Here is a 27,814-nt window from a genome sequence, read left to right as displayed (position 1 = left end):
GTTGGCCTCAATAATCGATACGAAAAACTACATCTAATCGTGGTGATATTGTAGCGATTACAATCGCTATAAATGTCATGCATATGATCTTTTTAAGATTCGAACATGCAACCTCAAACTCTTATAGTAAATGTTTCACCAATAAGCTATGACATATTTTATGTATTCTTTGTCAAACAATATTTATATATCTAGTGTTGAAAATGTTTTTCGTATCGATTTTTGGTATTTAGTGGCAATTGTAAATGATACGATTTCTAAAAATCATATATTTCCTCTGTTTTCTTTTACTTGCAACACAGCCTTGTGGCACGTATTTTGAGGTCGGGTTTATGTAATGTAAACGGACAAATTTTTCATTATAATTTTTACAAATAATACTTAACCCTATTCTAATTTTCGTGTAAAAATTATATTGATAAAATCGCTCGTTTACCCTCACTAATCATCTCCTAAAACTGCGTACTTAAAAGGTGTGTTGCAAGTAAAAGAAAACGGAGGAAGTAAATGTGTAAAAATAGTGTGGATATGTATTATGATGTTTTCCGTATCGATTTTATATGGGAAAACCATGGTGATTGTAAAATGATACGACTTCCTTAATTATTTCACATACATACTTGCATATTGTAGAGAATGTACAATCTCTACGAAATAATCGCTACAAAAAGACATTTTTCTTGTAGTGAACAGATGTAGAATAAAGCCATAGTGAAAGTATGCTTCGTATAAGACTCCGTATTAATCAAAAGTTACAAAGTATAATTAACAACAAACTTCAAATGAAAATAACTACGGAGTACAATTAGATTAACCGTTGTAAGATGACAATAATTGTTCACCTACATGAGATTGTAAGAATACTAAGAAGAAGAGCATCACGTAAGTCCAAAAACTAGCATCTTATCTCGTGACTCGTGAGTGTTACGGATTTACCAATCCTCCAAGACGTGTCGATTTTTGCTAACATGTTCAAGACTAGACTTGATAAAAATAAATAAATAAATACTTCCTCCGTTTCTTTTTACTTGCAACACAGTGTTTTGAGGTCGAGTTTATGTAATATAAACGGATAAATTATTCATTATAATTTTTACAAATGATACTTAACCCTATTCTAATCTTCGTGTAAAAATTACATTGATAAAATCGCTCGTTTACCCTCACTAATCATGTCCTAAAACTACGTGTCTTAAAGGTGTGTTGCAAGTAAAAGAAAACGGAGGAAGTAAAAAATAAAATAAAAAATAAAAAACATCATGGATGACGTTTGGCGGCCAAGTTTAGAAATGAAAAGTTGGAAATCGCATTTTCTTCCACTATCTTAATATCTCAATCCCTATTAATTACCATCATACGAGTATAAAACTAATCAAAAACATTAAAATAAGAGAGCATATATAAAACAAAAGTATGGCAGATTTGTTTATAAAGCAAGCAGAACAATATGCGAATGCGAGGCCAACATACTCAACGGATCTCTTTGAATTCATTGCCTCCAAAACTCCATCCTATGATCTTGTCTGGGATGTTGGCACTGGCAGCGGTCAAGCCATCCCCCCTGTTAGTTCAATTCCTCTTTTACATGCTCCAATATTTTATCATTTGTTTATTCAATTAATTGTTCGTATTTATTCATTCAAAGATTAAAATCAGTTTTTGGTTATATAGATCTGGATTCTTGATTAAAATCGATTTTTATAAAGTCAATATAAATGACAATTTGGGGTGAGGAGAATTCAGAATATGACTTATCGCACACATACTTTGTAGAACCTTATCGTTTTATGTGGTTTGTGGTAATATGCACGTTATGTTGAGTTGTACTGTTGACAATTAAAAAATTTGGGAAAGTGTATTCAATTTATGATTAATCTTTTTCTCGTGTGATAACTCGTTTCAATCATTTCTTAAGACATTCTGATTATTTCCTACCTTGCGAGATACTCCCTCCGTTTTTAAATATTTGCTCCACTTTTCTTTTTCGGCCGTTTTTAAATACATGTTCCATTTCCTAATTTGGAAAGCTTTTACAATATTTAATTATTTTCTCTCATCTAGTGGACCCAACATATATTCTCTCTCCTTTGATTCTCTCCATTACTTTTACTTTATACAATTTTTTATTCTTCCAACCACCCCACTACCACCATATTTTATTACTTTCTCCTAAAACTCCACGCATGGAAAAATGGAGCAAGTATTCAAAAACGGATGGAGTGTACGTTATTCTGGAAAAAGTTAAGGCCTAATGATCTATACACATTTATTTTTTCAGCTAGCAAAGATCTACAAGAATGTGGTAGGTACAGACACAAGCCAAAAACAGCTAGAGTTTGCACCAAAACTTCCAAATGTCAAGTACCAACATACTTCCCCTACTATGTCTATTGAGGAACTCCAACAGAATGTTGCATCTCAATCAACCTTAGACTTAGTAACAATAGCACAAGCAATGCATTGGTTTGACCTACCCAAATTCTTTGACTTGGTGAAATGGGCCTTGAAGAAGCCCAATGGGGTCATCGCGGCCTGGTGCTACACTGTTCCTAAGATCAACGATGAAGTGGACGCGGTCTTTGGGCCATTTTACAAAGATAGTTCAGGTTCGTATTGGGAGGAAGCCCGAAAGCTCGTGGATAATAAGTATATGGATATTTATTTCCCGTTTGAGCCGGTTAATGGGCTGGATCACACGGGTCCATTTGAGTTCAATGCTGAGAAGGTCATGACTTTGGAAGATTTTATGACGTATATTAGGTCTTGGTCTGCCTATAATACTGCTAAGGAGAAAGGGGTGGAATTGTTAACAGATGAAGTCATGGAGAAATTCAAGCATGCTTGGGAAAAAGGCGATGGGGCGAGCGAAAAGGTCCTAAAATTTCCAATTTATTTGAGGATTGGCAAAGTCGGGAATATTGATCACTAAGGAAAAATGATCGGAGGGAGTAACATATTATGATGTACTCTAATAAAAACTAAACTTCTTATATAAGAGTAATATGTATTCACGATGTGTGATGGTGCAGTGTCTTGGAAGTCTTCAAAGCAGACTTGTATCTACGAGTTTTTTTTAATAAATAATGAAGCGGTAATTTTTCTTTTGTTGGCTTATATAAGGCCACAAATCTGTGGAAATAGAAGTGGACAATAGTGTTAGTACACTTATAAGTTGCAAATAGCATAGTAAACAATGCTAGATTGCTAGTGGTGTTAGTTGCAACTACCACACTTAAAAATAGATGATCAGATTGATCACCATGTTTCTGTCAGTGATTAGGCGCATATATCATTCAACATAAAGCTTGACAGAAGAGATAAACTTTAATAAACTCATAAGTACTGATTAAAAACTAATTAATTCTAAGAATATGTAATGTGCAATATAAGTATATAACCTTGTAATGAGGTTAATTATTAAACTAAAAATGTATACGCCTAAGAACTTAAGACATAATTATAATTAATCTAGAAAGTGTGTTCAAATCTTCATAATCAAATCAAATTTCTTAAAGATTGAACATGACTTTGATTGCATTACCACCACGAGCACTGGTCTCAAATGCTTCTACAACCTCCTCTTCGGTAAATCCAAACCTATGAGTAATAAGAGGCTTCACATCAATTTTTCCACTACTTAAAAACTCCAAGCATTGTGGCCATGTGTTCTTGTACCGAAAAACTCCCAACACATCTACCTCCCTGTAATGTTACAAACCAAATCAATTAGTAAACACGGATGACAATATACGCAGTATATATTTCGTTACAATGTCAATACGATATACATTACAATATGTGTGAAAAAAACTCCTAAGAATGTTTACCTTGAGGCAGCCGGGGTTAAGGGAACGGTCATGATACAGTGACCCATTCCAATTAAGCAAACTTTGCCTCCGTTTCGAGTAGCACCCAAAGCAGTTGACACAGTTTTATCAAATCCGGCACAATCAAGGGTAACATCTATGTCTTTTCCCATAGCTTTCTTAATTTTCTCAATTTCTACGGCCACATCCTACAAATTAAAACACATAACACAATTTTAACTAAAATTGAAGTACGTCTAGCAACATAATAAGACTCGTAGTTTAAAGATATTAATCGTTAAAAATAGATTTCGGAAATTGAAAACTAACAAACCTCCTTGTTAGTGGAAACTTGGACAACATCATAAGCACCAAGACTCTTAGCAACAGAGAGACGGCGTTCATCTACATCAGCCACCACAATCCTTGGGGCTCCAAAAGCCTTGGCTGAAAGCAGAGTAACAAGACCAATAGGTCCTGCTCCAATAATCAAAACTGTAGTCTCAGCCCCAACCTTAGCGCGACGACATCCGTAAACACCAACACTTAGAGGCTCACACATTGCCCCTTCTTCCAAACTTACATTATCAGGCAGTTTGAAACATAAAGTTGCAGGGTGCACAATCTACATGTAACAAAATAATTAAAACCACATAAACCTATAATATAACTATATAAGGTATGATTATGTAACAAAATAATTTAAACACATTAAACCTTATAGTGTAATATAAGGTATGATTATGTAACATTGTATCAATATAAATATAAAACTATTTTAGGAAATTAAATTATAGTTGATTACATACCTGATTTGCAAGAGATCCATGAATAGGAGGAGTTGCAAAGAACTTCATATCAGGGCAAAGATTGTAACTTCCTTCCTTGCAACGATTACACCTCCAACAGCCGATTCCCGGCTCGAGTGCAACCCGATCACCGGGAGCTAGGTCAGTCACCTCGGTACCGACTTCTTCAATGATACCAGCACATTCATGGCCAATTACCATCGGTTCTTTGACTTGGTAATCTCCACAACTCATTGTCTATTATTCCATAATAATACATAACTTTCAAAAATAATCTCCACAACTCATCGGTTTAATTTTACGAACGTACATACAAAAATAATTAGTAACGTGACAACTAAATTGAAACAGATCGAGATTATTGTAAAAGTACCTTCAAGTAGTGAACATCACTACCACAAATTCCAACAGCCTTCATCCGAACCCTTACATCATTAGGCCCTAAACAAAATTACAACTTGAATTAGTACTCCGTACCATATACTACCTCCGGTCTAAATTACTCGCAACTTTGGGGTATTATTTGTGAGATATAAAATATTCCAAAGTTGCGAATAATTTGGACCGGAGGTACTATAGAAAGTTTTCAAAAAATATACGAAAATTCGTAAATTTACCAAGATTAGGAAGCTTGAAAGGTTGAATTTTGAGATTATTAACTCCAAGAAGCCATGCTGCCATGTTTTCAGAAGAATCAGCAACATCATTAGCGTTTCCACCTTTTCCCATTGTTAATTTTTGTTTTCTAGCTTATGAAAAAACTCGAGAATATTAATATGAATGCTACAAAATTTTTGTGATGGTTGAGAAGGGGTGATGGTACGTTGTTAAATAGAAGATCGATATGAGAATAAATTAATTCTTAAAAAAAGTGGATAAATTAGATGTCAAGATATTATCCTATCTAGAAATTTACCGTTTTAAGAGAATATTTGACCGGTGGATCAATTAGTTTAAAATTCATCTTTTTCCATAAACTAAAAATTATCTAAGTAGATGATATACAACGATGGATATCTACTTTTTTTTTTTTTTTTTTTTTTTTAATAGACGATGGATATCTACTTAAACTTTGCTATTGCTATTTTTTTTATTAAAAAAATAATTTTTTAATTTCAAAATATCAGTTTTTCATAATTTATAGTTGGAATTTTCAAAATATTAGTGCATGTTCTCTTACGTTGAAATTCAGTTCATTTCAGCTCAGTTCAGTTCAGTTCAGCTCCTAATTTCCTTCTCTTATAAAATATTCATTTCAGTTCAGTTCAGTTTAGCTGAGTTCAATTCAGTTCAGTTTAGCTGAGTTCAGTTCATTTCAGCTGAATTCAGTCAATGAGAACAGACCCTCAGTTTCTTAAAATTAAAACCCTACTCTATAATGCCCAAAAAATAATAAATTTTTTTAAAAAATCTTATCCTTTTTATTTGTAAGCATATTTTTTAATCGATTTAAACTCTTTTAAAATTTTATATCGCGACAAATAGAGTATCTAGTTAATTAAGTACGATAATCATATTGATAAGATAAGAATAATATTCCAAATAAGACAATAAGATATTACTCAGTAAGTACAAAAACCTAATCTATTTTTGCATAATACAAGTAATTAGGAATTCTTAAGATTTCTTATCTGAAATGTAAAAGGATATAGGTTGTGATTTTATCACATTCTAATTAATACAACCTTATCTAAATTAATTCTAAATTAATTATGATAATTTGAAATTCAATATTCATAAAAACTTGTAAGGCTTATTTAAGCCCGTTCTTTAGTCTGCTCTACATAAAATTAATACTTAATATTGAATTATTATAATAATAATAATAATTAATAATTAAAAATAATAATAAATATTTAATATTTAATAATAATAATAATAATTAATATTTAATGATAATAATAATTAATATTTAATAATAAATAAATAATTAATTAATATTTAATAATAATAGTTAATATTTAATAATAATAAATAAATAATTAATATTTAATAATAATAATAAATAATTAATACTTGTATTTAATAATAATAATTAATATTTAATAATAATAACATTAGTAATAATAATAGTAATAATTAATAATAATAATAATAATAATAATTAATATTTAATAATAATAATAAATAATACTATTATTATTATAGTATTAGTAATAGCAGTAATAATAATAATAATAATAATAGTAGTAATAGTAATAATAATAATAATAGTAATAATAATAATAATCATAATAATAATAATAATAATAATAATGAAATCTGCTCTGCTCTGCTCGGCTCGTCTCTGCTTCAATTTGCTCTGCTCTACTCTGCTGAAATCTGCTCTACTTTGCTCTGCTCTGCCCAGAAGCTCAAAAGAATAGGGCCTTAGACTATTTTCTCTGAAGTCAACCTCTATGAACTTATCTAGATTCAATTCACCTTCTAGGTTGAGATCCTATATAGACATATAGTTGATTGATTGTGGCATAAGCCAATGAATTGTTTTTATAAAGAAAGAATTATCCTTATACTAATATTGGATTGTAATAAAATTAATTTATCTTTCATATTAATTTTTTTTTTTTTTTTTGACGGGATATTTCATACTAATTAGCTTAGATAGAGGTGTTTAGCAATTCATTGAATTGATCTATCAAATATTATGAATGACTTTTATTCTACCTCCATTCAATATTATTTACAATGATTAAACATTTTCTAAGGAGATAACACTATACTTAAAATAGAGGTCATCTGCCTCAAAAAAAAATGACTAAACATTTTCTATGGAGATAATACAAAACTTAAAACAGAGGTCATCTGCCTCACAAAAAAAAAAAAAAAAAAAGAAAAAAAAAAAAAGACTAAACATTTTCTATGGAAATAATACAATACTTAAAATAGAGGTCATCTGCCTCCCAAAAAAAAAAAAAGGAGGTCATCTTGAGTTGGGCCAGGCAATGGCAAGAAAGGCCCTTATCATTAGGGTGTGAAATTTTCGTGTCAGGCCAAAATTTGCACCAAAATTATACTCGTACTTTGGACTGTTTAAATCCCAAATATTCATTAAGTCTAGTTAGCTTGAAAATTAGGCCCAAATTTATTTCCCTACCTTTTTAAAAATTTAACTAAATGCTTATGAATAGCGCTATGTCAATTATTTCCTCCGTCACTATTTAGTTAATGGGTTCAATTTAGACATACATATTATTATATTAACGAAAGGAGATAATGAGAGAGAATGATAAAGCTAGTGGGGTTTACTAAAAAAAAAAAACAAGGTATAAAGCTTACTCAAATTAGAAACGTGTCAACTAAAAATAAACTTCCTAAATAGAATACGTGTCAACTAAAAAATGAAGGTATGTATATTATATCTCTAAAAATGTTCATTTATATATGAAATAATGTGTGACATTTTTTTTCCTTTTTTTTTTACCACATGTGTGGTGTAGTTTTTTGGCTTGCTTCAAATCTACGTAGGGCCTGTTCTCATTGACTGAACTCAGCTGAACTGAACTGAACTGAACTGAACTCAGCCGAACTGAACTGAACAGAACTCAGCTGAACTGAACTGAAATGAATATTTATAAGAGAAGGAAATTAGGAGCTGAACTGAACTGAACTCAGCTGAACTAAACTGAACTGAATTTCAACGTAAGAGAACAGGCCCGTAGTATATCTACAAGAAATTTGTGACGAGTCCTGACATCATTTAGGTATTAAGAGCTTAAGTCAATGAATAAATAGATTTGAAATTTCTTATAAATTAAAAAATTCAATCGTCACATAAACAAAATTGGCAAAATTAGCTAATTGGCGGGATAAGTAGTTTTGTTATACTACAAGATTTTGGGCAAAAATAGTTTTGTTATACACTGTTTTTAGGCTAATTATTTAGCTTATAAATGTATATACATGATGGTGTTTAATGAAAAATAGAGATGATCGGATGATTGATTGATTTGAAATCTATATAGTTTTACTCCATCTCTTTCTAAATAATTGACACAATCAAACTTAACCCACATGCCAATGCACAAGTTTGACCTTAAGTTTATAAAATTTTATGTTAGTAAATAATACTATTATGTTAAATAAAAATAAAATAATATTATAAAACTTTATTTTAATATTTATTTAAAAATTTCCTAAAAAAAAAAAAAAAAATTTAACAATTCATTTCATGATTAAATTGATAAAATTTGTTTTTGAATCAGTACATTACTACAAAAACTGAAAAAAGGATGGTCAAAGTTAATTGTAGTAAAATTTGTTTTTGATACGCTACTAAGAAGACAAAACAAAACACTCTTCAACTACACCCAAAAACTACAATTTACAACATTTAAACACAAAAATTGAAGGGGAGCCACAAAATTTGGTAAAGTAGGCGGCGGCTCATCACGGGCATGATGACAAATTTTATCATACGGAGTAATATAAAATCGATCAATGTCTAACTTTTACAAACAAACAACGTTATACTAACATTAAATCAAATTAGATAGAGAAAGAGGAGAAAGAATAGAAGAAATAAATGGCAGGGAGTGGAGAATTGGCAAAGCCAAGCTACAATGCAAAGCTATACTCAGGTGGCAGACCTTCTTACCCACCTCAACTCTTTCATTTCATCGCTTCCCACACTCCTTCCCATCTTCTTGCTTGGGATGTCGGTACTGGCACTGGCCAGGCCATTCCTTCCGTATGTTCTTTCCCTTTTATATCTTATTCATTTTCGGTTATCGGTCTTATTTTATTTTATAGTCGGGATTTGATCTTATGTCTTCGTATTAGTCTTCTTACGTTTGTTATTAACGAGCGAAGTTATTGGGATCCACACTTTTGATCATTTATTTATTTATTGTGGATTGGTTTTTGAACGAGGAAGATTTTTGTGGATGATTAATTACTTTTGGTTCATCTAGCCCGATCCCACTTATGGGATTAAGGCTTTGATTAATTAATTTATTTATATTTATTGTGTTGATTTTGTGATTAATTCCTGTAATTGATGTGATCAATACAGAGTAATTAAAGTTGATTTCAAAGACGAGATTTGATCTTATGTCTTTGGGCATTTAGCGAGATCTACCAACTTTAATCAGATTGATTTCGGGATTAGTTTCTACCAAGTTTAGATTTGTCATTAATTAATCTTTGCAATTAATTTGTGATATTGAATTAGCCCCATTTCCAAATTAGACTCCGATGATCACCACATTTTACTAACCAATTTTAGTAATTTTTCTGCAAAAGTTATGTTTCAAAGTACAAACCAAAATTATACTGTATCATATAAGCATGTTTCTCAAGTTGAAATGAAAGTTCTAAAACATAATTTTACTCTTTACCATATTTGATTTTCAGCTAGCTGAAATCTATAAGAATGTGGTGGGCTCAGATATTAGCGCGACACAGCTAGAGTGTGCACCAAAACTGCCTAATGTCAAGTACATTCAGACCCCTCAGGTTCTATCAGTAAATGATGTTGAGCAAATGATAGCACCCGAATCCAGCATTGACTTAATAACCGTAGCCCAAGCAATGCACTGGTTCGATCTCTCCAAGTTCTACGAGGTTGTGAGATGGGCTCTGAAGAAGCCTAATGGGGTCATTGCAGCCTGGTGCTACACTACACCTTTGGTGAATGAGGAGGTGGATGCTGTCTTCTGGCCGTTCTACAAGGGATTTTCCGGTCCTGGATGGGAGGAGACGACAAAGGCTGTAGATGACAAGTACCGGAGCATTCATTTCCCATTCGAGCCTGTTGATGGATTGGGAGATACTGGTCCGTTTGAGTTCAAGAACGAGAAGGTGATGAGCTTGGAGGACTATTTTGTATACATAAGGTCATGGTCTGCTTACAATGCTGCTAAGGAGAAAGGGGTGGAGATGCTGCCAGATGAGCAGGTTGAGCGATTTAAGCAGGCTTGGATGAAGGATGGGAAGAATGAGAAGGTTGTGAAGTTTCCTGTTTATTTGAGGATGGGAAAAGTTGGGGATTCGAAATGAAATTGGTGATGCAGCTGATGCTTTGTACTTCAACTTCATTATATGCATATAAGTATATAACCAAGTAACCAACAATAAAGAGTTTCTGCTTACGCCTTTCCTGTATTAGACAGAGTAGAGTATATGAATATTAGTATCACTGATTGTAATGTTAAGGTAGAATGTTGAAGTTGAAGTTTTGACAGTTCTCAGAATAAAAGATCAGATTATGGTGTTTTTCTTTGTCAATTTATTGGATCTTGATGAAAGGTGAGAAACTAATTTCTTCTCGTGATTAACTCTCACACACCTAAAAGGCCCAAAAAGCTCTGCATAATGGTAGATCATACATTTCTTACACATTCGTGTTGCTCATTTGTTGGCTCATATTCATCCTGGGGAGAATTGGTGTAAAAATATGAGTTGGTTTCCGTCATATGTTGATGCTGGTCTTGATTCCTATTCATTGATTTAAGCTTCTGTATATGGATTAACAGAGAAAAAGACATTACTACATTAGTCTAGGTGGTTCAACTTGAAATAGGGTATGATTAAATGATCATTGTCAAAGATACTGCAATGGTATAACACATATCACTATATATCAGCCTGTGTATCCAATTATGTATTGAAATGGTCCGGTAGATATTTTCTGATACCATAACAGCATGATTATTAGAGTTCTGAGTTCAATAAAACAGATTGAACCAATTGTTTAACCCAGCCTATAATTCAATCATATAATTCAATCAGCTATTCAAATCAATTAATACTACCAACTAATTACCAAATTAACTAAACATTAGTTGTTGTACTTATGTTGCATTTTTGTATGCTATTTTGAAAATTAGACTTAAAAATTTGTGTTGCTATTACTAATTGTTATACAAGTAATACTTTTTAAGTTTCACAAAAGTAATACTTCATCCGTTTCTATGACTAACATTCTTATAATGAAAATGTCATATTACTTGACCCATACTAAATTTGGTAAGCTTAGGGTAGATAAATTCTCTAAATTACCCTTATAAATGCATATATAGCCTATAAACTACAGTATAAATAGCAAAAGTAATACTTCATCCGTTTCTATGACTAACATTCTTATAATGAAAATGTCATATTACTTGACCCATACTTTTTAAGCTTAGGGGCAACTTTTAGGGGTAATAAGGTAAGCTATATACAACAAGGGCCACAAAACTACAATTTCTCTCTCCTCTCCTAAAACATTGTGCCCAAAGCTATGGGTCAAGTAAATAGAAACGGAGGACGTATAAAAAAATAAAAAATATAACGACTAACTAATGTGTGTGAATGGAAACCTACCGATTGAGTCATAACATTATAAGGTCGTGTCAAATCAATGTGTTTAAAGTTTAAAATTGATGAACTTCAAATTTAAGCCTTTTCATATTCCTAACAATTCAATTAGATTAATCCCAAATTGAATTAGTTCTAGACTATTTTTCACAAGATTCATCCAATAGAAACCTCTATTTAGAATATGGTCATGAGCCTATAAACTACAGTATAAATAGCAAAAGTCAATTACTTGTTAATTTTTATTTATTTATTTTTTTTAAAGAAATTACTTGTTAATTAATACAAAAACAAATGAGTCAATAACTTAGGGCTTGTTTGGCATCATTTTTGGTTTTCAGTTTTCTGTTTTTTTGAAAACCAAAAACCAAAAACAGGAAACAAGAAAAAGGTGTTTCCACTTTTCTGTTGTCAGTTTTCAAAATTATTATGATTTTAATAAGTCTACATAATTTTTGTTTCATTATGTGACATATATAATACACTTTTAAAAAACAAAAAACCAAAAAACAGAAAACCACAACGATGTCAAACGAACCCTTAATCGCGTCTTTTATTTCCACTACCATCTTTAAAGCGAGGAAGTACCCAAAAAGCGTATACGCCATACTTTATTAAAAAATCAAAAACGAAATTAAAAAACCAATATAAAAGCCTTGCCATTTTGTTATTTTGTCATTTCAACGTATTAATTCACTCCTGTACAATTTTTCCCCTTTCTCTCTCATCAAAACACAACAAATTTCAAATTTTAGGGCAAAAAAATGGATGCGAAAATCGGGAAATTCTTTGAATCCGTCGGAAATTTCTTCGGTGGCGGCGATCAAATTCCTTGGTGTGATCCTGATACTATTTCTGTAAGCTTTCTTTTCTTTCATTTGTTGTTTGATTAATTTAGGGTTCTTAAGTTTCCATTTTTTTTTTTTTTTTTCATTTTGATTTCTGTAATTTTGTTTTGCAATTTTCTGCAATTTTCGCACCGTTTTGCTCCTTTATTTCCTGATTCGACAACATTCTGATTATTCTTTGGAAGAATTCGCTTATTTCGTTGTTGTTTTTATGTGATATGGTTGATTTTTGGAAATTGCAATTGTTCATCTGAATGTTGAGATTTGATGAGCTTGTTTTTGCCATGAATGATTTTTTTCAATGTCTTTCATATAGTTATTACGGCTGATTTAATATCAGATTAATTTCTTAATACATGTCTGGAATTAAGGTAAAATATCTGTGACAGGAATTGGAAAATCTTGAAAATGTTCGCTACCACGCCTTGATTTTGGAATTGTTAGGATACTCTGTATTATTATAGTAATTTTAAGCTTTTGCATGTTGTGTGAAATTATTGTCAGCATTTCTGTCCAATTCCACTTTGATTAGGGATTAGGCAATGACCGTTTGCGGTTTTTGTTGTGTGATTTCGGATTGGAAAGTGGCATCTGCCTGCTTCAGTGAAAATGTGGAAAACTATGATGAAATTGGATTGATGTTTCGTTTTCCAGCTATGCTCGTGCTCGGATGAATTATTTGAGACTGGAGGTTTTGTTCAGCTTTGTGTGATTACATCTATATTGATGTAGCCTTTCAATATGTAATCTTGAGTAGGATTAATGGACTGTTGAATCCTTGGCATTACAATGAAGCAATGCTTGGTTATGTTATTTTTTTGTGTGTTCTGTTTTGTTGAACCTTATTTATCTTTTCCTTTCCATTTTTGCGTCTTTTTTGTCTGATTCTCATACTCTCTTTTTCCCCTTTTGTGTGGCTTGGTTCCTATTCCTCATGTATATAAATGATATCATTATTCTTAGAACTGATCCCTCCTTCCCCAAACAAGACAGTGGGAGAGTTGGATATGGTAGCTGATAATTATTTTATATAACTTTCAGGGACTTGAACGAGAGGTTGCAGAAGCTGCCAATTCCAGTGAAGAACAGAGAAGTGAATGTCTGATGAGGCTATCATGGGCCCTTGTCCATTCTAGGCGTGCTGAGGATGTGCAGCGAGGGATAGCTATGGTTGAAGGTAAATTTGGTCACCTTTTCAACTATGGATGCTTCTTATGTCATGCTTTGTATATTTGATAATTCTAATAATCTTTTCATTGATAATTTTGTAGCAGTTCTTACTTACTTCTTAGGCTAGCTTTTTAATAATATGCCTAAAGTTGCATTGCTTTTATCTATGCTCTTGCGTCGAGACTGCACTCTGAATTGGAACTGCCTTTACTTTTGTAATATGCTCTTGCATAGACTGCACTCTAAACTATAGGCTATTTCATGTATCAGTTTCTCAACGTTAACATATCTCTCTGATGTTTTTTGTGCATCGGTTGTTTTTATACAGCTTTCTCTTTTAAGAATGCATTGAGTTACTAAAGCAAACCCTCTGAACATGGTCTGTAAGTAGTGTCTTAAGTTAGGGTCTAAAGATGTGCTGAAATGAAAATTTCATGCCTTAGTATTAAGGCTCTTTCCTCCCATCTCCCAAATTGAACTGCTATGTAGGCTAAAAATTGTGTCCTGGATTTTTGGCAGCATCACTAGCTAATACAAGCAGCGGTCCACTTGAAAGGAGAGAGAAAATTTATCTGCTCGGTGTGGGGTACTACAGAAGTGGTGATTTTGCAAGAAGCAGGCAACTTGTGGAACAGTGTCTTGAGGTAATCTTTCTAGTTCTTTATTGTAGAGTGTTTTGATAGAATGGCAATCTGGTTGTTGTGGTTGTTTTCAAGGCCATAATAATTCCTGAGCATCTGTAGCTACTGCAGAAGTTACAATTATTCCATTTCCGGGAAAGGTCTTTTGATTGCTGTGTAGGATGACAGAATTATTTTAGACAACAATGAGCTTATGTTATCCACTAATGACTAAATACTAATTTGGCTGACATTGTCTGGTTTTGATTAGTGGTTATGATGCTTAAACACTTGAAAAAATGACCTGTGTCCTATTACTGCTTTCTTTAGCCAATGGTATAAATTGATATTTTGATTTTGCAGATTGCACCTGACTGGAGGCAAGCATTAACCCTGAAGAAAAATGTGGAAGATCGAATTGCCAGAGGTATGAAATGCGAATTCTAATTCTCTCTTTAATTTCAGAAGAGTTGCTTTTCAAATCTCTATTTAATTTCAGAAGAGTTGCTTTTCAAAAGTCATAACTCACATGAAGCTATTTTCTTATTGCTGTCTTTTGCTATCAAAAACAGATGGTGTTATTGGGATTGGCATAACAGCTACTGCAGTGGGACTTCTTGTTGGAGGAATTGCTGCAGCTGTGGCTCGTAAGAAGTGAGAAAGTTAAATTTTGTTCAAGTCAAGTGACAACTGCAACTATCATATCTTGACTCCTCTTTCCTGTGTAGACGCAATGCCTATATAATATATATACTTTGTGCATGGATGAACTTGATAAATAATCTTTTCAACGTAATTAGGAGTTTTTCGTTCTTCATACATAACCAGACTTGATATATCGTCATCAGGCAGTTTTGGTTTTACTTTGCTATCAAATGTATTAAGATTTTTACGTGGATTTACTTGCCTCATCACTTGATGTTTTATTAAATGTATCAACTTTTTCTACACTTGACTGCCACTACCCAGGAAGCCAAAGCTAATTTTTATGATCCAACGTTGGCCGGAAAGATAATAATCTCAGTCTCACAGATATACGAGGGGATTGTTGGTGTTTATTTAAATGAGACTAGATACACTATTACAACATTGAGGTACTCAGGCCACCAGCAAGGAGTACAAATGTACAATGTATTCCAATAGGCTGTAGACCTGTTTTATCAAATATCTTTTAGGCTATTAATTGATACGTAATGATGCCGTTAAGTATATTTAATTCTCTAATGGCTCGCTAATAGTGGAACACTCCTTTTTTTCTCCATGATCATGGAATATTTTAAACGTAGCTGACGACAATGATTTATTGAAAAAAAATAGAAGGAAACAAATTTACTCTGTATGGCCTTAAAAACTGTCGTGTAAAAAAAATTTCTGAATTAGAAATAATTGAATAATTAAATACTCTTAGTCTCGTAAGATGTTTATGAAAGTTAAAATGAATCTACAATATGTAAAATCGTAGTAGTATGATTGACAATTTTACACACTATAAAAGAAATTAAACTTGATTGGAGATGCCTTGAACAATCTGCTTGAATAACCCCTTAGCCATAACTCTGTACGCGTGCTGAGTCATATGGACTCCATCCCAACTCACTAGCTTAGATGGATCGTGACAAACAGGAACTCCATTGTTTCCACACATTCGAGTTAGGTTAAAATTGTATTTATTATCACCAATGCCACAGCATGTCTTTTGCACTTCACCCTTGTCAAATCCTGCACATGAATAATTATTATCTATGAGAATCATATTCAAAACAAAAGTATAAATGATTTATTCTAAGATCATACATTATAACTTGCAATAAACTAACCATTTGAAGCAGCATTTTGAAGGAGTCCCTTCAATGCGTTGAAATAATCAGCATAGACAATTGCAACATTTGGATACTGTTTTTGAAGCTCCTTAATAGCTTCTTGTAATCGAACATTTTGGAACGTCGCGAATCCATTCAAACCCTTTAGACATTGTAATTCATCGTACATACTTGGATCATTTGTCTCGAAAGCACTTAGATAAATAGGCATGCAACCGATTGCAAAGTTACCGGGAACTACAACTTTAGTAGCACCTAAATTAATCACTTCCTGCATTATCATCCATATTAAATCGTTAATTATGTTATATTGTGAATTATTAAAATCGATAAACATTACTTCGTATAAATTAGAAAAGAGACCAACCTTCACGGCGCTAGTAATAGTTTGAACAACTTCATCTACCATTTGTTGCACTTCTTCCATTGATTTTCGTCCAAAAAACGCATAGTTAAAGTCGTTGCCTCCGGTTTCAATGATAAATAATGCATTTGCGAGTTTGGCCTTACAATCTGCGTACATTTGAATAAAAAATTTAGTCGATCATCATTAATATCTGATCTTAAATTATTTAATACAAAAGAGTTATCTCAAACTTTTTTAAAAGGTAGAGATTTACGTAGAATTCTATATAAATTAGTATGGGACGAGAAGTTTAATTTAATTAAATTACCTTTTGGATTAGGGCAAAGTGACTGAAGGTGAGACTTAAACCAAGCCATTTGAACAGATAATGAACTGTTGGTAACGGGTGATGTAATGTTTTTAGCAGCTAAGGTTGAAGTGTCAAGTGCCGTCGATCCCGCAACAGCGAAGTTCACACCATGAGCGAAGTTACCGGCTTCATTAAGATATGCATCAAGAAAGGGCAAATTCAAGTATCTTGCTGCAATTTATACAATATAGAAAATTTATTAGTCATACATATATTTATAAATTTATTAGTTTTAGTGATTTATAGACGATAGATGATAAGCATAATATTTAACAATCTTACTTTCATACTTGTCAAATGAATGCATTATTTTAATCATTTACAAATCTATAACTTTATACTAAAGGCGAAATCAGGAATGACACATGTCATTTTCTGGTTAAAAATTTTCCCTCCAAAAGTTTTTTTTTTTTTTTTTTTTTTTTTTTTTTTTTTTTTTAATTTTTTTGCCCAAAGCTTCTTAGAGAAGTTTTTAATACAAACTATACAATAATAATTCACTTCCTATTTGATAAGAATATCTTATTTATATGCAATAATAGTTTTCTACCTATAACTTTGTAATGTAATTCAGAGTTATTTTTATTAGTCGTGCATATATTATTCTCTCTATTTTCTTTAGTGTGATAAATTTTTTAATTTTTTTTTTTTTTGTAATTACAGAACTTTCATCTTATTTTGCAATTAGGTTTTTTATATAATTAAATAGTAGTCTTAAACTAATGATATGTATTAAAAATTACCGTGCATGACACGGGACTTAACCTAGTTTATTACTATATGATTTGCATTGTTTATATATTTTCTTTACATATATATTGCCAAAGTTTTTTTTTTTTTTTTTTTTTTTTTTTTTTGACAAGAATATATTGCCAAAGTTAATATAAAGGAAACGCAAAATTTAAATTGTGCAATAATTTTGGAACAAATGTTAAAGAATATAAATAAACATAAAAGTTGATTACTAATTCTATTAACAAGGTGACATACCAATAAAATCGATCATGAGAAGGCCATTGGAGCAACGACCAGTAGGCTTATGGAAGTAAGTTTGTCCATAAGGAAGTCTTGCAAAGGTTGTGTGTTCACCAATGGGGGATTCACGTATCAAGTTACCGGTGTCGGATATTGAATCGCCGAACTGATAGATCGCATCGATTTTCGGTATTTGTTGAGAGAGTGCATGGATACGGAGAGGAAAGGAAGAGCAAAGAGCAAGAACAATAAAGAATACTAGTTTCATGCTAGCCATGATTTTCTTGTTACTATGTACTTTTTTTTTTTTGGATTAGGTTGTGTTGTGAATGAAATAGGGAGGGGAAGAGTATGTATTTATAGGATTTAAGGTCAGGAAAATAGATGTCTTAGTCGGTTATTTAATTCGGTTAAGGGTAAGTCTTAGAAGATTAGGTTTTACTAACTTGCAACACAAGAAAAGAAAGTTATTGCTATTGTATTAGTAGGATTAATGTTTCCTAAATTAACGTGTTGTGCTAAATTCTAAATAATAAGTAATTAAAATATTAAATACTATCATTAAGCGGAGTCTTTCTTTAAAAAAATCCGACTTATTATAGATTTTCTCTTGGGATTTCTAATCATGTATTGAAATCAATGGTAATCATATATTACCTTTTTAAAAAAACAATTTCAAATCATATCCTAATTTAATGTACTTAGATAATCATTACAATATGGAGTCATCCTTAAATTTAAATTAACATTATAACAATAAAATTAAGGTTATGACCTAAATTCACTGTACATCGCATCTACCGCTTCGTATAATGAAACGTTTTTCTTTTGCACCTACGTCAATACAAAATTAAACTTTGACTAAATATCCTTAAATATTAATCAAGTTTTGTAACAATTGAATATTACTTAACTATTTATTAAAACGATTCCAACAAGTACGTACAAGATTATATATTTTTCTTACGTATGAATCACAAACATTAATCAAAGTAGATTAGGTAAACAGTGCAAAAGTCAAAGCGTTTCACTTTAAAAAAAAATATGGAGTGGCCGATATCATATAATACATTGATACATTCATATACCCAATAGCCAATGCACAAAAAAGTTATTTAAAATACTCTGAAAATTGCTTGGAATTGTAAATTACAAACCACCCTTACACGACAAATTATATGTACTACTGTACGTACGTGTCAACAAAATGTTTTATTTATGCTTAAATTTCACTTTTAGCATTTCATATGCAATTTGCATTGAAGCTGCAAATATCAATTCCCTTAAAGTTAGACATTGATTAATGGTTTTAATATGCTATTATAAATTAAACACAAGAATGATATTCTTGAATTAGAGATTATTACAAGGGAATGGATTTGATATTTGATGAACAAGTCATTGACTATTTTGTTTGATAGTTTCACAAATCTGGAACAACCATCTCGTTTATTTCGCCGAAGACAAAGCATGGCTAGAAATATGCTTAATGAATTCCAGGATCAAGTATACATAATTTATTGGAGTCTCTTTTTGAATGTGACTATACGATTTTCCCATCCTAGGACACTATACGGAGTACGAGTACATGACTTATAAGAGTCATGAGTAACTCCATTTGTCCATTAATGTAACCTAAATCGACTTATGAGTAATATCAATTATTTCCCTAGCTTTTCAACATTGTAAAATGATAAAAATCATATTTGATTAAATTTACATTGAGACAATTCAAACTAGATTCTACATGATAATGATTTGTCGTAGCTATAAATAACAAAAGCTAGTCAAATCGTAATTTGTGAATTGTGCAAGTCAAAGTATGTCAACTAAATAAAAAATGGAGGAAGTAACTCTAATAAATAGTACTCGTATTTGGACAATAGTACTAAAATGTTTGTTTATTCATCTGCTCTCATTAATGTTAATTGTCTCTTATTTTTAACTCTTAAGATTATTATGTGTACATTTATCCCTACTCCGTACTTTTTAAATGTTTGAAATAATTCTTATGAATAGTGCTTAAATGATTGGAAATTTTGACATTTGCTACCACTAAAAACACCACTCTTCACATTTGCTACCTGTTTAAAAAAATTTGTTACTTTGCTACCACCTAAATTACAGTTTGTTAAAAATTGAAACCACTTAACTGAATCCGTTAAGATTCCGTTAAGTGGGCCCAATATTTAATTAAATATTAATATAATTTATTTTTAAAAAAATTAAAAAAAAATTAAAATCCCCCCAAAATTGCCCGTCAGCCACCACTCCCACCTCCGTCGCCGGCTGCTTGTAGCCCGTCACCACTGCTTCCCCTCCCACCTCTCTGCCGGCTGTTCCCTCGGTGCCGACGAATCCATGGCCTTCACTCCCACCTAAATACCACCCTTAAAACCACCCTAAACGAGTTTTAGGGTTTCGTTTTTAGGGTGGTGTTGGTTGCGATTGGCCACAATTGCCACCCTCAAAACCGCCCAAAACGACCCCCCAACCCTCTATTTTCTCTAATTTCCCACCGTTTTAGGGTGATTGTTGCAATTTGGTCGCAATTTGGTGACAATGATTGGCCGTTGCTGCTACTGCAATTTGTTGCCGTGGTGGTGAGATAAAGGAGCTAGGTGCGGTGCTGCTGCTAATGGAGGAGGTGCGGTGCGTGGTGTTGGTGTTGCTGCTAGCTGATGGAGGGATGTCCGTGGTGGTGTTTTGCAGTGCTGCTGCTAATTGAGGGATGTGTGTGGTGGTGCCGCGAAGATGAAGGTGGGTGCTACGGTGCTGCTGCTAATGGTGCTGTTGGCTGCCGCGATTTACGGTGCTGCAAGATTTTGCGGTGGTGATGGAAGGGTGGTGACTGTGGAGGGAGGTGTTGTGTGCGGTGGTGAGACAAGGGAGGTCGTTGGTGGTTGATTGTTGGTGGTAGCAGGGAGGCTGGAAGGTGGGAGGGGTGGCAAGAAGGTGGTTGAGCCCCATTAACGGAAACAGTAACAGAATAAGACATGTGGTAGCAATTTTTAACAAAATGTGATTTAGGTGGTAGCAAAGTAAAAAAAAAGTTTTAAACAGGTAGCAAATGTGAAGAGTGGTGTTTTTCCTGATAGCAAATGTCAAAATTTCCTAAATGATTATACTCTTTTAAAATGTTTATTCACTTATTTGAGCTCATCAATATTTATTATTTCCTCTTTTTTTTAACTCTTACAAATAGTGTACGGACATTTAAGGTAACAAACACTATACAAGGGTAGATGATATCACTAGCAGTAGCACTAATAGTGACATATACAAGATTACAAGGCGCTTTTTTTTTTCTTTATTTATTTTTTTATTCCTTCTGACACTCTTTTAATGATTACATTTCAGTTTATTCTTAAATTAAAAAAATACTTTTTTTAAAAAAACATTTCCCTCATATATACATATTTTTCATGCAACTTTTATATGGAGTATTTAACTACTACCTCCATTACATATTATTTGAACCGATTATACATTTTTCCTCTCTACTTTTATACTTTATGACAAATCATTGCAAATAATGTGTAACGGCGGAGGTAGTAAATATTTACATGCTTCCAAAGCAATTATTCTTATTTACAAATACATTTGCATTCTCCAAATACAAATATCTCTATTTTCAAAGTTAATTTATTATATATCGTAATACTTGATATAAATGATATCTAATCATTGTTTTTAACTATTTTATTTTTATTATTATTAGAAGTGTAAAACCACCAAATGTTACGAGTACCTTTTTTCGGGAACAAAGGGAATAGTTGTAAGTTTACATCTATAACTTTATACTAAAGGCGAAACCAGGAATGACACATGTCATCTCCTGGTTATAAATTTTCCCTCCAAAAGTTTTTTTTTTATTTATTTTATTTTTATTTTAATTTTTTGGCCAAAGCTTCTTATAGAAGTTTTAAATACAAACTTTACAATAATATTTCACTTCTGATTTAATAAATATATTCCATTTGTACACATTCAAGCAAAGATATTATTCTTTTTATACAATATTATGCAATAATAGTTTTCTATCTTTAACTTTGTAATGTAATTCATAGTTATTTTTATTAGTCATGCATATATTATTCACTCTATTTATTTTAGTGTGATAAAGTTTTTAAAATTTTTTTGTAAGAACTTTCATCGTATTTTGCAATTAGGTAGAATAATATTTTATTTATTAAATAATAGTGTTAAACTAATGATAAGTATTAAGTATTAAAAATTACCGTGCATGGCACGGGATTTAACCTAGTTATTATTTTAAGTTGATTTTTTCCCATTCATCAATTACTTTTATTGTTTGTTTGTTTCTTTTTCTTTTTTTCTTTTTCTTTTTTTTTTCAAAAGCACTATTATTGTTTGTTTGTGATTATTAGGTTATATGTCAAATTTCCACCCCATCAATTGAAGAAGAACAAACAAATAAATAACGCAAGTTCGTGGAACCACTGGGATTAATGTTTTTTTTTATTGTTTTACTTTGAAAATAGCTGATATTGATGTTCACCTACTTCCTAGATTTCTCCTTTTATACATGCTTTTCTTCTTTAGCTTGCTATATATATAATGGATATTTACTATTTAGTATGGAATTGAAGGAGAAACGAAATACTTTTACGTTGCGATAATTGTACAACTTTCTAAAGAAATAATGGTTGCAATTCTTGCAAATCTTGCAATATTACTCTGTAGTATATAATAGTATACTAGTGCACGTAGTACATGTATTTTTAATTATTCAGTATTCAGACCAGAATATAATGCTACTACTTCTACAGTACTAATATATATTCTTAATTACACTATTATTGTAGCAGGTTGACCCGTTAGGAGTTCCGACCATGTAGGACCCTTCTTATTACAATATATGCCTCCACCTAGCTAATATGTATACGTAGTCTATGACCGACCTACTCTAGCTGAAAGAAAAAAAATAATAATAATGTCGATTACAATTTAGCAAATTGGTCTTAAATAATTGTTGTTAGTGAAATGATGAGTAAGCTTAATAATGCTGATGATACTTTAAATAGCAAATTGATCTTAAATTATTATTGTTGTCGAGTAGGCTTAATAATGATGATACTTTAATCATATTAACAAGTGCTAATGTTACAGTATTTCAACGAAATGATTAATTTGTCTTATAAAAAAAAAAAGATTAATTAAGGGGTCATTTTGTTGTACGGACTAATAGTATCTTACTCCTATTTAGGTTGAACGAAGCATGAATTTTTTGATCAAACTCAAAACTCATACCATCTTTTCTCATCATTATTTTGCATAAAAATGGATATTGTAGGCACAACACTCTCTGTTGCTCAAACTTTGTTTGCAGCCTTGCAATGTTCAGAGGTCAATGAGACCCTTTCACTCTTTGGCTACAAATCTGACCTTGATGATCTTCAACGTACTGTTGAGGCTGTCAAGGCCGTGTTGCTCGATGCGGAATCCAAGCAAGAGCTCTCCCATGAAGCACAAGGTTGGCTTCAAGAGCTCAAGGATGCTGTTTATGAAGCAGATGATCTTGTTGATGAGTTTGTCACACTCGCTGAGCATAAGCAACTCCTAAAGGAAGATGGTGTTAGTCTTTCCAAAAAGGCGCGCCACTTCTTTTCTAATTCCAACCCATTTGGAATTGCATCCAAGATGTCTCGAGGGGTTAAACAGATCAAGAAGAAGTTGGGTGCGATTGCTTACAATGATCAATTTCGCTTTAAGCTTGATCATGAGCCTATTAGGAAGAGAAGGCCCGAGACATGTTCTTATGTGGATGCAACAGATATTATTGGGAGGGAAGATGACTTGGAGAGAATCATTGGTATGTTGCTTGATTCTGATGTTCAATGTAATGTGTCGTATCTCACAATTGTGGGAATGGGAGGATTGGGTAAAACTGCTCTTGCCCAACTTGTGTGTAACGATGAAAGGGTCAGAAGTGTGTTTCCGTTAAGGTTGTGGGCTTGTGTTTCTGATCATGATCAGAATCAACTAGATGTGAAAGAAGTTGTTGGTAAGATTTTGGGAGAGAAGAATCATGAGGATTCCACCATGGATCTTCTACAACTCAAACTTCGAAAAAAACTAGCAGGCAAAAGATTCTTACTCGTGTTAGATGATGTATGGACTGAGAATCGCACACAATGGAATGAGCTAGCAAAGTTCTTGATTGGAGATCAGAGGGGAAGTTGGATTGTGGCAACCACACGTTCCGAGTCAACGGCAAGAATCATAGGAAATGGCACGATGCACAAGCTCCAGGGCTTGTCACATGAGAATTCATGGCGCTTATTTGAAAGGTCAGCCTTTGGGTCGGAGCAATCAAACCCTCATAATGACTTGGTTAAGATTGGGTGTGAGATTGTTGACAAATGTGCTAAAATACCCCTTGCTATAAAAGTGGCAGGAGGTATTTTGTATGGTCAAGACAAGAGTAAGTGGCTATCGTTTCGGGATATCGCCGGATTGGGCAACATTAGAGAGAGCCATAATGATATCATGCCGGTGTTAAAATTTAGCTACCATCATCTTGAATCTCCGTTAAAGTGTTGCTTTAGTTATTGTGCAGTGTTTCCGAAGAATTATATTATAGACAAGCAGATGTTGATACGCCTTTGGATGGCACAGGGGTATATTGTTCCAATAGACGAAGGTCAAAGCATAGAAGATGCAGGCGAGGAATATATATCTATATTGGTGCGGAGATGTTTTTTCCATAATGTACGATCAAAAAGTACAAATGGAGAAATAGAGTCATTTATGATACATGATCTCATGCACGATGTTGCTCAAAGTGTCATAGGGAAGGAGCTTTGTACAATTAAAACGGCTAGTGGCAACCTAGATAAAAAGGTTCGTCATCTGTCTCTCGCAAGAAGCTCATTTGCAAAATACTCCTTTGGTAAGACACATATTCGCTCATATTTTTATGCTGGCCACTGGCGTCGAGATGCTGATGAGATGGACAAAGTTACACTAGAAGCAATTGTTACACACTGCAGATGCTTAAGGACATTGGACCTAGCTGGGTCTACAATTAAGAGTTTACCAAACTCTATTGGAGGGCTATTGCATTTGAGGTACGTAGATCTCTCATATAATAAAGATTTGGAAGTGCTGTCTAAGTCTATCGCGAAATTATATAATCTGCAAACCTTGCTATTAAAAGGGTGTGATAAACTAAAAGAGTTACCAAAAGATTTGAGTAGCTTAGTTAAGCTTGAGACGTTGGATATAGATGGTTGCTCTAGTCTATCTTTTATGCCAAAAGGCATAGATAAGCTGATTTGCCTTCGTACTTTGAATAAGTTTGTTGTGGGTGGAGATGGGAGTTGTTCAGGTTGGAAGCAATGGTTTGATAGACTAGAATACCTAACAGCTCTTAACAATTTGACGGGTCATCTTGAAATCGACATTAGGTGGCCTAATAATGCTACAAGTGTTCAAGAGAGCAATATAAGGGGAGGATTATACTTGAGGCACAAGGAACATCTCAATCGCATCAAAGTTGATTTCAAACTCGATGAATGTATTGGAAGACTAATTAACGATGTAGAAAGAAGATTGATGGAAGAGTTGCAGCCACATTGTAATCTAAAAGAGTTAGTTGTTCGAGGTTATCATGGTGTAAGGATGCCTATTTGGGTAACCACTTTACCAAATCTTGTTGAGCTTGGTCTTTTCAATTGTGGGGAATTGAAGTATCTACCATGTTTGGGAAACTTGAGTAATCTAAGAGTCCTAACACTTTCAGAGTTAGACAAATTGGAGCACATTAATATTGAAGACGATATAATCTCACTACTCTTTCCATCCCTTGAACGCTTTGAGCTAAAGAATTTGCAAGAGTTCAAAGGGTGGATGACAAGGGTAGAGGCAGGAGATCAACTCCTTGTTGATAGCAGCACCAGTGGGATGCCATATCGCTCACAATTACTTTTTCCTCAATTGAAGTCATTAAGAATAGAACAATGCCCGCTTTTGACATGTACTCCGTGGTGTCCTAAATTGGAAAGATTGCATTTAGTCGCATTCAACAATAGACTCCAAATAATGAATACCGAAAAGGGTGAGAGTTCGTGTAATTCTCCATCATGTTCATTTTGTTGTGATCCTAGAAATTCGAGGAGTATGTCAATTCCCAAATTGAGGGAGGTGTGCATAGACGATGTGGCGTGGCTAAATTCACTACCTATGGAGGCTTTAAGGTGTCTCGAATTTATGACCATAAAAAAGAGCAAGGTAGAGAGTTTGGAAGTAGTTGAGGAGGTGTTTCGTAGTTGCTCATCTTCATTGCGTTCCTTGTATATTATAGGTTGCTCCAAACTAAGGAGTGTTTCTGGAGGAATTGAGCATCTCACTGCTTTGGAGATGTTACACATCTACTACACCAAAAACTTGAGCCTTTTAGAAGATGGCATGCCATGGAAATCCCTTTATCACTCGCTCACCTGCATACAATTGATTGATCTCCCACAACTACAAAGTTTGCCTGATTGGATGCAGTTCTTAAAAGCCCTTCGAACCTTGTCTATAGTAAGATGCAGTCAGCTAGAATCAATGCCGAATTGGATGCCGAAACTCACTTCTCTCAGGAACCTTAAGATTTCGTATTGCTCAACACAACTGGAGAGAAGATGCCAATATTCAACTGGAGAAGATTGGCTTAACATTCAACACATCTCTTCAGTGGAAATCACCTCCGATGCTCCTTCCTTATTAATCTTACCACTAGATTTATGAAATCCCTCTTATGTATGTTAATTTTTTGTACAATAATCTTTATTATGCTCTTTTAACATTATACATAATCTATTATTAGTAGAATTCTTTGTGCCTATGTTAAACTTGGTAACATTTTCAAGTGAATTACTGTACGAGAAGCAGCTCTTTTATAGATTTGACAATTCGAGTTGAATTGCCACATTTTTTTTATTCAAGTCTAATATTTGTCTTTTGTAGCGAAGTAAAACATTTGGATATCATGTTATACCATTACCATAACTCCATAAGTTAAAGTAGTAAGCAAACAATGAGTACAATACAATTCATCTCTTTAATTGATATACTTTGATTTACTTTGGTTATTTATTAATTGGCAACTTTATAATTAAATGGAATTTTTTTTTTTCCATGTTCATAAATGAAACCGTTATCGCTACTCCTAAATTTCAGAGTACAATTGTTGCTTTACAAACAATGAGTGTTTATCCACTTGTTAAACCTAGATACTTTGTTAACCTAGCCTTTCTCATCACCCTCTTAATTTTCTTCCTCAAAATTACACTTTGGTGTCCCAACGTTTAAGTAAATTCCATTTTGGTGACCCATGGTTTCAGTATTCTCACTTTAGCGTCCTGTCATTAGATATTTGTTCAATACTAGTGCCTAATAGTTAACGGTGTTACATTTTACTTTGGTGACCCATGGTTTCAGCATGGCTAGAAGTATTCTTAATTATTTAATTAGTATGGTATTACTCCGTGATATTTTTTTTTTCTACTGAGTAATACTCTGTAATAACTTCGTTAATAAAGTTGTTGCATTAAAATTGATCGTCAAATTGTTTCTCTATCCAATTTTTGGGCTATATTTACTCGTATAATGGGTTTAATTTCTCTCTTTAAAATAATTTCAGGCTATTTTTTAATTTTACAGGGAAAATTGCTTGATATTTTGATGAAGATTTGTCAATGTTGCAATGAAGGTTAATCATTCTACATTTACACTAATT

The 27,814-nt window shown here is 32.7% G+C and overlaps 5 protein-coding genes and 1 pseudogene across 6 annotated transcripts; 4 read left to right on the top strand and 2 right to left on the bottom strand.

The window, feature by feature from the left end:
• The first annotated feature begins 1,358 nt into the window (after nucleotides 1–1,358).
• Nucleotides 1,359–3,272, top strand: LOC145608014 (uncharacterized; annotated as a pseudogene). The gene is made up of 2 exons (XR_014105697.1): nucleotides 1,359–1,563; nucleotides 2,279–3,272. The product of XR_014105697.1 is annotated as an uncharacterized LOC145608014 (transcript).
• A 237-nt stretch (nucleotides 3,273–3,509) lies between these two features.
• Nucleotides 3,510–5,354, bottom strand: LOC145608931 (sorbitol dehydrogenase-like). Its single transcript, XM_081664512.1, has 6 exons — nucleotides 5,233–5,354; nucleotides 4,989–5,056; nucleotides 4,616–4,852; nucleotides 4,141–4,431; nucleotides 3,828–4,015; nucleotides 3,510–3,702 (listed from the first exon to the last, which is right to left on the bottom strand). Exons 1-6 carry the CDS (start codon nucleotides 5,342–5,344, stop codon nucleotides 3,510–3,512), a joined length of 1,089 nt encoding a protein of 362 aa, XP_081520638.1. The 5' UTR covers nucleotides 5,345–5,354.
• A 3,729-nt stretch (nucleotides 5,355–9,083) lies between these two features.
• On the top strand, nucleotides 9,084–10,843 carry LOC145607790 (uncharacterized). The gene is made up of 2 exons (XM_081663383.1): nucleotides 9,084–9,305; nucleotides 9,971–10,843. The coding sequence occupies exons 1-2, from the start codon at nucleotides 9,141–9,143 to the stop codon at nucleotides 10,613–10,615; spliced, it is 810 nt and encodes a 269-aa protein (XP_081519509.1). The 5' UTR covers nucleotides 9,084–9,140; the 3' UTR covers nucleotides 10,616–10,843.
• Nucleotides 10,844–12,587: 1,744 nt separating this feature from the next.
• Nucleotides 12,588–15,503, top strand: LOC145608716 (mitochondrial fission 1 protein A-like). Its single transcript, XM_081664323.1, has 5 exons — nucleotides 12,588–12,774; nucleotides 13,807–13,942; nucleotides 14,455–14,579; nucleotides 14,919–14,982; nucleotides 15,128–15,503. The coding sequence occupies exons 1-5, from the start codon at nucleotides 12,682–12,684 to the stop codon at nucleotides 15,211–15,213; spliced, it is 504 nt and encodes a 167-aa protein (XP_081520449.1). The 5' UTR covers nucleotides 12,588–12,681; the 3' UTR covers nucleotides 15,214–15,503.
• Nucleotides 15,504–16,053: 550 nt separating this feature from the next.
• Nucleotides 16,054–18,343, bottom strand: LOC145609350 (acetylajmalan esterase 1-like). Its single transcript, XM_081664850.1, has 5 exons — nucleotides 18,082–18,343; nucleotides 17,050–17,262; nucleotides 16,743–16,888; nucleotides 16,373–16,646; nucleotides 16,054–16,274 (listed from the first exon to the last, which is right to left on the bottom strand). Exons 1-5 carry the CDS (start codon nucleotides 18,341–18,343, stop codon nucleotides 16,054–16,056), a joined length of 1,116 nt encoding a protein of 371 aa, XP_081520976.1.
• A 5,027-nt stretch (nucleotides 18,344–23,370) lies between these two features.
• Nucleotides 23,371–26,823, top strand: LOC145609613 (putative disease resistance protein RGA1). The gene has a single exon (XM_081665063.1). It carries the CDS (start codon nucleotides 23,371–23,373, stop codon nucleotides 26,821–26,823), a length of 3,453 nt encoding a protein of 1,150 aa, XP_081521189.1.
• Nucleotides 26,824–27,814: the final 991 nt, after the last annotated feature.

The sequence above is a fragment of the Chenopodium album genome, chromosome 23 (genome assembly GCF_948465745.1).
Source record: "Chenopodium album chromosome 23, dcCheAlbu1.1, whole genome shotgun sequence".
In the NCBI taxonomy this organism is placed as follows: Eukaryota; Viridiplantae; Streptophyta; class Magnoliopsida; order Caryophyllales; family Amaranthaceae; genus Chenopodium; species Chenopodium album.
The sequence above is the reverse complement of the archived record's forward strand: the minus strand, read 5'-3'. Positions and strand labels throughout refer to the sequence as shown.